Raw genomic sequence first — 9,679 nt, forward strand, 5'->3', positions numbered from 1 at the left:
TACTAAGGTCAACCTTGCGTCTGAGATCTGAGTTTCAGGAACTCTCAGGTGCAAAGAGATCACCTGGGGAGCTTGTTAAAATGCAGGGTCTGGTCAATAGGTCTGTGGTGAGATTGGGAAGTTTCCAACAAGCTCCCAGACTATGCTGATGCTGCTGGTCCCTACTCCACGCTTTGAGGAGCAAGGTCTTAGAAAACAACGAGAAATTAGATTTGTAGCTTACACTGCAGCTTGGCACACTCTTAAGTCAGAACCATTGCTGAAATGTTTCCAGGTGCCAGGGCTGTGATGACTGCCTGACCCCCAGCACCCTGGCAAAAACAATCCAGAGACAGCAGTCACTTCCAGGATTCCACCCTGTGGAAGGGGCCCTGGCAATCTGTTGGATGGAGTTAGGGGAAAAAAACAGAGCTGCTGTCCAATCTAGAGCTGTTGTATGCAAATCTAGAATCTTGGAATTTCCAGATTTCCTCCTTAAAAATGTTGAGATTGACATGTGGAGAAATGTCTGGATGTATCTAGAACAGGTTTGCGCATACGCTGATCAATACTAAACAAGTAAAGGCAATGTGGTCCAATAATGGTGTGAGGGCTAAGGAGTAAAAAGTCAAAATTTTCTCCTAACACAATATATTTTAAAAAGTACATCATCGCTTGTTTTAGTTATAATAATGTTCAAAGTAGAAAAGATCAAGGAAAAAACTACTAGAGTTAATTATTGCTTAAAGGGGGCAGGAGAAGCAGAGGAGTGTTCATTTTTTGGGGGGTGGGCTTGGTCTTAGCCCCACCTACACCTTCCTGGTGCTGCGTGTCTCCTTGACTTCTCCTCACCTCACTCCCAAATCCTTGGTGGTCCTGAGCCACTGAGGAAACCACCACCAGCTCAACCAAAGGTAAGAAAATGAGAAGAATGGAGAGAACTGTTTCTCTTCTTTAAAAAAAACAAAAACAAAAAACCAAAAAACCTCTGCCTTAATCTTTGAATTCCAAAACTATGGAAAGAAACATAAATAACTACTCATGAAATTTATTTGATTTAATTTAAAGTAGGTCTTTGCTGAAGCCAAGGTGTAGAATCTAGGTCTTAATATCAAGCAGGTCTTTAGCCCACCTGGGTGCTCAGAAAAGTTTAGTAATGAACTTATCCTGAGACAGTGGCTTGGAGATACAGCACAATAATTTAGTTAGAAAACTATAATTAATGTCCAAATTTAATCACACACATCTGTTTTAGTCCAGAAGAGAAATATCCTAGAACATAGCTCCAAATCCACTGCAATGATATTTATCTATGACATGGTGGGATGTTACAGAAGAATGCTAGAGCCTGAAGCCCAGATTGGCAGTGGGACTTGTCCAGTGTCACACGACTGGTCTTTATAAAACTGGGGTTAGAACTCAGGTCTGCGGAATATCTCTCAATTTAGTCTGCATTGTGTTATCTCAAGCTATCTTACCCGTTCTTTTTTTCTGATGCTGATTTAAGGCAGAAATACTCAAGCTTGTCTGGCACATAAGCCTCTGGCTCAGAACCACGGGTTACCTTCCATGATATGCCACTACTTTGACTATGGAGCCTCAGTTTATTCTGAGCTCATGTGAAATGATATTCAAGGGGAAACCATGTGTCAGCGAGGAATTTGCTAAACCCTTTGTGGCAAGGTTCCACGATAGTCAGATGGTGGGAGTGGGGAAGCTCTACTGTGCTGTAGGTGAATAAGGGAGGTAAAGCCCCCTCTTCACCTTCTCCTGGGCTGGTCTTGCTGAGTGAACAAGGTGACTGGTGTGAAAGTGCAGCAGTGTCTCAGCACGGAGCTGAGATAGTTTGGGAGTTATGGCCCTAGATCTTTCTTCACACAAAGGGCTGTTCTCACAGAGAATGGTGCAAGATGTCTAAGGACCTAATATAGTATCATAAGTGGGAGAGCTGGGGAGTTTGGGGTTGGTAGGTGCAAACTATTCCATTTGGAATGGATAAGCAATGAGGTCCTGCTGTATAGCACAGGCAACTATATCCAAATTCTTGGGGCAGACCATGATGGAAGATAATATTAAAAAAAGGAATGCATGTGCATGTACGACTGGGTTACTTTGCTGTACAGCAGAAATTGGCAGGATACTGCCAATCAACTATACTTTAATTCAAAAAGAAATTTGGAAAAAAAGAAGAAAGAATATAAACCTCAGTGCCAGACAGGCCTGGATTTAAATCTCAGCTCCAAATTACTACCATGGGGATCTCTTAGAAGTCACTTAACCTCCTGGTCTCTAGGTTCCCAATTTATAAAATAGGAGTAAGAATACTCTCTGTGATTCATAAACTTATAAAAAGGACATGCTGTGTACAAAACACCACATTAGTTAGGACACAAACTGAACATTCAATAAGCTAGCAATTTTTTCCCCTTTAATAAGAGATGGAATCAGGAACATTAGTTTAACCCTAGATATAAGAGAAGATCCTGGCACAGCTGTCTTTTGAGGTTTTAGAATGAATTAGAGAAAGAAGTCTATGGAATAACTTTTCTTGGAAATCTCTAAAAATAATGTTGGTCCCGACTTTTCATGTTGGCTTAAGTTGCCTTTCCATTGAGTTTGGAACTAAACAATTAATGGCAACAGCTTCCAAATTAGGAAGATGTACTCGATATGTGCCCAAAGAAACACTCTGTTATTAAGAAGCAGGAAAATCTATCTTTGCTCCTCTTCTTAAATGTGCTACATTGGCTCACATACACTTCACTTAAAACATCTGTTCGGAGGTGGTTATTAATGGAATTTAACGGGCAGGACAGGCTGCAGGGGAAGCAAATCTGCTTCATTTCTTTCTCACCATTTGCCACGGACCATATTTGTCTGCTTCTTCTCTACTTGGCCTTTTTCAGTGGCAAAAATAAAGAGCTGGGAAAACTGTTCCTTTCTTGGAACTAGCCAGATGGAGAAGCGAGGTCAGCATGGCCTACCTAAGAGGCAGGGAAATATTACCTGTAACCACCTGAGCCCCTTGAATCACAATGAAAAATCTTTCTTGGAGTCCGGTACGTACCTTGCTTAGGATTCTGAGTGGCTGTCTCATTTTAATCAAGAGACTGGTTCCAACAATGTGTTATGTGTTTCATTTCAAAATTCAGGCTGGCCACACGGTATTAATGTATACAATATGTATGTTTAAATAAGGGGAAAAATCAACCCCAAATTATTAGGGTTAAAAAAATTTACAGAAATATGGAGAGCACAGAGAATACCTTTAAAGTAAAAGTACATCATAGAAGCGTGAAAAGTGATGATAATTCTGTGATGTGGCAGTATAAATGAACAAATTAATCAACAGGCTAATCAATGATGTAAATATTGTCTGCATGGAACTAGACAAGGCTGGGGTGAGGGGATGTGAATAGTACAGAAGGAAGGTAAGATGTGACCCTTGTTCCTATTCAGAGATATAATAACATAAAAATGAGAATGACCGGCAGAATTATAGAGGTCATAGTATACAGGTATAGGGATTTCAGATTCTGGCCTCTTTTCCACACAGCTTTTGAAAATGTGTCCATGTCTCATTTCTTTGTAGTATTCTAAGCTGACTGTTCCTTTTTTTCATATCAGCTTTATCTGAGCCTCTGTTTGGAATTCCATACCAGCAACTTTCTGTGTCCCTGCTTGTCTGGATCACCTTGTCAAGATAATCATGTTTATCAGAAGTTCGAAACCTTTCTTTGGCTCAGAACTACTTGGGTGTCTTAATGATATTTGGAAGATGCCCTTCCGATTGTCATAACTACGATTTCTGACCTCTCCTTCCCGTCAGTCAATGTTTAGACATCTTCAGACTGTCTCTAAGCTCTGACCTCTGGCCTCTTTTATGTCGAGATATTGCCAGTGCCTACTCACCCTATCCAGCCACTGCAACTTACTCTGCATTTTTTCTCAACTACTGATTCTCTACCCACCAATAGCATCACCCAGCCCTAACATTTTCCAGAGTTGGGGAATAGTGGCCAGAGTTGGGAAGCTTGGTGACCCAAGTCTGACAGAGAGAAGCAAAATGAATTAGAGGGTCCAAAAGGGTGCATATAACAAATTCCTTCAAACCTCATACAGCAGAAGTTCTCAAACTTTACTGTGGCTCTGCACCCTAGAGACATTCTTTGAGCATCACTATTCCAGGTGAATTCAAATAATTTCCACATCATATACAATCCAAACAAAAGATCATCATCTCACTCTATTCTGTGCCAGGGAGTTCTTCACCTGAAAATTCTTGGAGAATCTTTGCTAGGATTCTAGGTATCCCTGGAATGCTACCAACTCAATTCCATATTATATTTGCTTGTGATATTATATCTGGATGCATGAGAGGGCTCATTGCTCTCAGAAGATTCTCAAAGAATTCATTTACCCAAACATAGCTTAAGGACCCCATTGATGCCTTGCAAAGAGAGTCAAGCCAACGTATCTGAGATGTTGATATTAGAATACAGCAGAAGCAGGGCTTTACAGGTTAGAAAGACAATGTATAATTTTCCTGTTCTTGTTATGGTGAGTGGAATAATTCCACTAGTACTACATTCCCCTTTGTGATCAATTATTCTGTTCTTTTTATGACTGTTCACTGACTCCTACCAAGAGGCAGATCAACCAACTAATCAGCCAGAAAGTTTAGATGGAGCACTTATTATAGGCCTAGCAGGGTGGACTCGAAGATCTGTTTCTGCTTGCAGAAATCTCAGGGTGAAGACCTTGACATTTACAATTAAGCCCCATGAGGGTAAGAATCTTGCTTTTCTTGCCCCAAACTCTGTCTCATGCGCCTAGAAGAGCACCCAGGAAATCAGAGGAGCACGACGGATGATGATTAAAAGAGTGAATCAGAGATCTCAGGATCTCAGGGGGTTTGTACTTGAAATGTCATAATGATATTATGAAATGCCCACAGTGGCTGAGTGGACAAAGCCCTTACATCTGGACAACTGAAGAAAATGAGGGACTCAACTAAGACTGCATATTAATAACCTCCAAGCTTGCCTTCATGGGAGAAACAAACTGAAGTTTAGATATGCCACAGTTTCAAAATCTTTCTTTACACCAGATGTTCGGCATAGGAAAGACCTCAGTTAAATGACTGTAAGTGAGGAAGATCACCTCTTCTCCACATCCTTTTCCTGAGCAAGCCTTAATGTTGATGGCAAAGGATTCAGGAAACAGAACGCATACAGCCCAACCCACATATATTCATCATGCTCTCTTCGATAAGCGTGAGGCAGGCAGGCCCTTACCTAGATTTCAAGCTGATGAATCATCTGTCTCCTTTCACTAAACCCCAAGGGACTGCTTCTCTGAACAAGGGGCTGAAACCCCATCAGCTTCTGGATGCAGTTCAACAAGGACAACATGTTATGGGGTTTCCTAAGAAATTCCTAGTTTCTGTAATTGTAATGTATACATGTAAGGATAACCTGACCCCCTTGCTGTACAGTGGGGGAAAAAAAAAAAAAAGAATAGAAGAACATTAAAAAAAAAAAAAAAAGAAATTCCTAGTTTCTAAGTGCATTAAATCCCCCTCCAGTTCAGGAAAAAGAGCCTTTTTAATCTCAAAAATCCTGAGGAAGTTTTTCTTTTTTTTTTTTTTTTAACTTGTGTGTAGATGCTGACTATATCCTATAAATTAACAGAAATATTAAGTGATTTCCTGTATTTGGTCACCCACTCATTGCAACTGGGGTCTCTTACTCCATGATCTCCCCAGAAGCACATGAACATCCTCATACACATTAGAATAAAGAAAATTCCTTCTTCCTGGGAAACACCTGTCTTGGGAATTCTTGGCTGTGCAGCCTCTGAGTGTGCACAGGGTTGAGCATACAAATGGTGCAGTGACTCTTTTGGAAGTCACATTTGTCCCTGAAACTTCAGTCACCTGGAGGCTGCATGCCTCATTGCCTGCAGCAGCTCAATCCTGACAGTGTGGAATGAGTTTAGAAATCTCATTTGAGCAACAAAATCTGAACTGAGAGTTTAAACAGCACCATCTATTTAAGGGTAAAATAATTGATGGCAATTCTTTGCTGACTGTAGATTTTTTTCTTTTATTTTGCTATTGGTCTGTTATAATCATCTTGCACTAGTTTGGGTTTTTTTGTGTGTGGAAAAGGAAGGTAACGGGACTTAGTAAACTAGTACATCAGTTAGCCGCACATCCCCATATTCACACACAGAAAATTTCTGCTTCTTTTGCTGTGCAAACACACACACACACACACACACACACACACAATTCCTGGAATCCTTACCCCATTCATACCCACTGCTTTCAGACACACACTCACAGGGCAGCGAGACACCAACTGCCTAGATGTCAAAATCAAGCCAGGCTGAAGATGTAAATAGGTGGATATGGCTCCAGGTGGATGTGTAATCAGTAATAAGAAATACATCGAGCCCCATAACGAAAAGAAATCCCCCAAATTGTTCAGGATTCCCCCTCCCCCTTCCATTCACTGATTTATTAACCCTGAACAAAGATGTAATTGCAGGGTCTCAGAAACAACTTTTTTTTTCCCTTTTTTTTTTTTCATTTTTGGCATTTGTTTGGCTTTGAATTTCTTAATATCTAGTCGTGCCATTTATTGCCTGTTTTCTTCACTCGGTTGCCCATCATTCCCCACCCCCCACCCCACCCCCAAATGAAAGAAGCATCAGCTTCTGAGTCTTAAGGATGAGACCTCTGCATTTTCTTTGCTTGTTTAGGGCAAGAAATGAAGTGCTGCCTCTTTAATTGGCAGAAGCATGCAGGAGGAGCATACCTTTAATTTAGTGTTGGGATACCTCACTTGCACCCTGGCTGTTGTCTTATTGGAGACGGCAGCCTGCCTGAGATCCTCTAGCACTGAAATAATATCATCCAGCACGCATTTCTTATCCTGATTTCTCAACACACACAGATGGGAAAAAGTATAATTATAGCCCTTGTGGTTCACCTTCATTTCCAGCACGGCTCGGTGGGTCTGCAGGATCCCCTCAGTCTGGAGCAAAATATTGTCCCCGGGTGGGGAGAGGAGGATCACCCTGCCATACCTCCCAGGGGTGTGTAAGTCCGAATAGAGCTGGCTTTTGGACTGGTCCAGGGGGAAAAGGCTGCTGGCCAGGCTGCGCTCGATCTTGGCCAGGCTGTGGCTGGGAGCGACCAGGCGCTCCAGGTCGCCCTCGGGCTGGAAGCGGTTGAGCGCGCTGAGGCCGAAGGTGATGGTCAGGACTGCGGGCACGGTGAGGAAAAAGACCGGGTGCCGGCTCACGCACAAGCCCAGCCTGTGGCAGAACGACTGGAGCCCTCTGCGAAGCACCTGCCGCAGCATCCTCCACCAAATCCAGCTCGCAGGCGCTCCCGGCCGTCTTAAAAAGCACATGTGACATGTGTAAGCGCCGGGCTACCCCTCTCTCCCCGTGTCCCACCCCCTCCCGGCCGGCCCCCAGCACCCCCGCCCCCCCGCCGCTGTCTCTCCGCCCCCTCCGCGCTCGCCCCCCACCACTCCGCCGGGTCTTTCCCCGGCCCCACCTCCATGCGCTCCTACTACTCTTTCAAACACTGCAGCAAGTTGCAGCAAGGCGGGCAGGTTCCCACCGCGCGCGCGGGGGCAGGCGGCGGGCGCTGCGGGGGGCCCCCGGGCCCACCCCTCCCCGGTGTCCCCGCGCCCCGGCGGCCTCCTGCGCCCCCTCTCACCGCATGAGCAGCGATCCCGCGGTCTAGCCCTTCATCTCGGTGCTGCAGTCCCCCGGCCTCCCTCGCTGGAGGCGGTTCCGTGCGGAGCGTCCCACAGCTGTGGGTTTCCTATCCGTCCTGGTGGGGTTCGGCGCCCAACTGGAACCATGTGGCTCGGTGTTGTAAGAAGCAGACATGTGCCCCGCGAGGCGGGGCGGGGTGGGGGAGGAGGGGGAAGAGAAGGGCGGGAGCGGCGTGTGTGTGTGTGGGGGGGGGGGGAGCAGCTAAGCTTTTCCTTTTTTAAGAGGCTGACAGTTATTTTTAGAGTTTTGTTTTCCCTCTTCCCTCCTTGCCAGAATGAATGAAAGAGGAGGTGGTGAAAGCGGCGCTGGCCCATTGGAGCGGTGGCGATTAGAACCCAAGAACGCGGGTAGGGGGCGCGGAGGGAGGGACTCGAGGGCTCCCGGAGGAGGCAGCCTTTTCCTCCCTCCAGTTTCCCTATGCCCTCCAATTCGGCTGGTCGGCCCAAGAAAGGGAGCAGTGAGGATGATGCTGCATTTTTAACATACCACAAAGCTAGCAAGGGATTTCCTTGCAAAGGCTTTCCACGTTGTCATTCTCCAGACTGGGCGGCTGCAACCCAGGTTGCCACAGCCCCCATCTCTTGGGGGTGCGTTGGGCCTCTAGGGATCCTTCTTTGCTCTGATGATTGGAGAGGAAGCATTTGCCAATAGCTGTCACCTGTGGCTTGGTGTGTGTGTGTGTCTGTTGGAAGTGAAGATACACAGGCAATATGTGGTTTATCATAGAATACTACATTCACTTTCTGTACTTCTGAAGTTTAAGACCAGAAGTTCTCAAAGTGGGTTTGTCTCCTTTCCCCATCTTCCCTTCTACCCCTCACCCCTGAGGATTGATTTAAGATGAAGCCATGAGAGGCTACTTTTCTCCTAGGAGAAGAATTTCAGAAGCAAAGATTTTGAGACAATGATCACATAATCTTTGCCTGAATAAAGAGGGCTAGATAGGCAGGGGGCAAAGATACTGGAGTCAATTAATGTGTAAAACAGAGTCACCTTCACATATGGGAAAGAAAACTCCCACCATGCACAGTTCCACCCTCCATACCCAACAGTGTGGCGGTGAGGAGCCTCCACAGGTCAGATCAATTTTCAAAACTTTAATATGAATAAATGTGTCTGTGTTATTTTCCTGCCTATTGGGGCTTTCACAAGATTTTATTCTGGAAAGAATATGAAGAAATTTGGAGGACAAATTCTCAAGTTTGTGAACTGGAGATCTGTTTTCCAAAGTGTCTTCTTGTTCTTGCGTTGACCTAATAGAGAAGATTGAGTTTCAAGAGATGAGTCCACTCACACTCCCTTAATCACAATGAAAGCGTCGGTCCTTCATTAGATGTTTAGAGATGTACCCATCAATGCATACAAACAAGCCAAAGGACTCATCTGCTTAATTGATGCTTTTATTTTTGCTACTGGATCAGCCCTTCAGTTAGGAGATCAGTGAGACAGCAGAGAGCTCAGAAATAGGGGCACTGCTTAGGGGCAAGACTCACAAGGTGGTGTTGTTCATAAGATTAAAGAAAAATCCTAGCCTTTTAAAATGGAATGTGTTCTTGGTGACCATTCAGCTTGAATTCCCACCCAGGGCAGAAACAGCTTCTGCAAGATTCCTGATGGTTCGCTGTCCAGCCCAGGCTGCAACATTCTCAAATCTAAGAACTCACTGATTTTTCTAGGAACCATTTGAATATTCGACCGTTTCCTTGAGTTCAGCTGAGCTCAGCATCTTTGCAACGTTGTCCATGGACTAGTTCTCCTCTTCAGCAGGACGAGTCCCCTTTGCAACCAACTGGCACTTCATGTAATGTATTCCATTAGTGCCACATGATGGGAAATTGTTTTTGGATATACAGCAAAGAGGAAATGTACCTGTCATCTGTTTTCTACACCTTCTTTGTTA

At 44.5% G+C, this 9,679-nt stretch overlaps 1 protein-coding gene across 4 annotated transcripts in view; it reads right to left on the minus strand.

Moving 5' to 3' along the window:
* PTCHD4 (patched domain containing 4) overlaps window positions 1-7,874 on the minus strand; it is a 199,936-nt gene extending 192,062 nt beyond the window's left edge. The window contains exons 1-2 of one of the 4 annotated variants that reach the window (XM_021098809.1): window positions 7,718-7,874; window positions 6,978-7,389 (exon numbers count right to left, since the gene is read on the minus strand). In XM_021098809.1, the coding sequence (XP_020954468.1) occupies window positions 6,978-7,389; window positions 7,718-7,722 (417 nt within the window). In that variant the 5' untranslated portion in view covers window positions 7,723-7,874. Of the gene's footprint in view, window positions 1-6,803; window positions 7,404-7,717 lie in introns of those variants that run through there. The other 3 variants (XM_021098807.1, XM_021098808.1, XM_021098806.1) reach the window with 3 other exon arrangements.

This window comes from Sus scrofa, chromosome 7 (genome assembly GCF_000003025.6).
Source record: "Sus scrofa isolate TJ Tabasco breed Duroc chromosome 7, Sscrofa11.1, whole genome shotgun sequence".
In the NCBI taxonomy this organism is placed as follows: Eukaryota; Metazoa; Chordata; class Mammalia; order Artiodactyla; family Suidae; genus Sus; species Sus scrofa.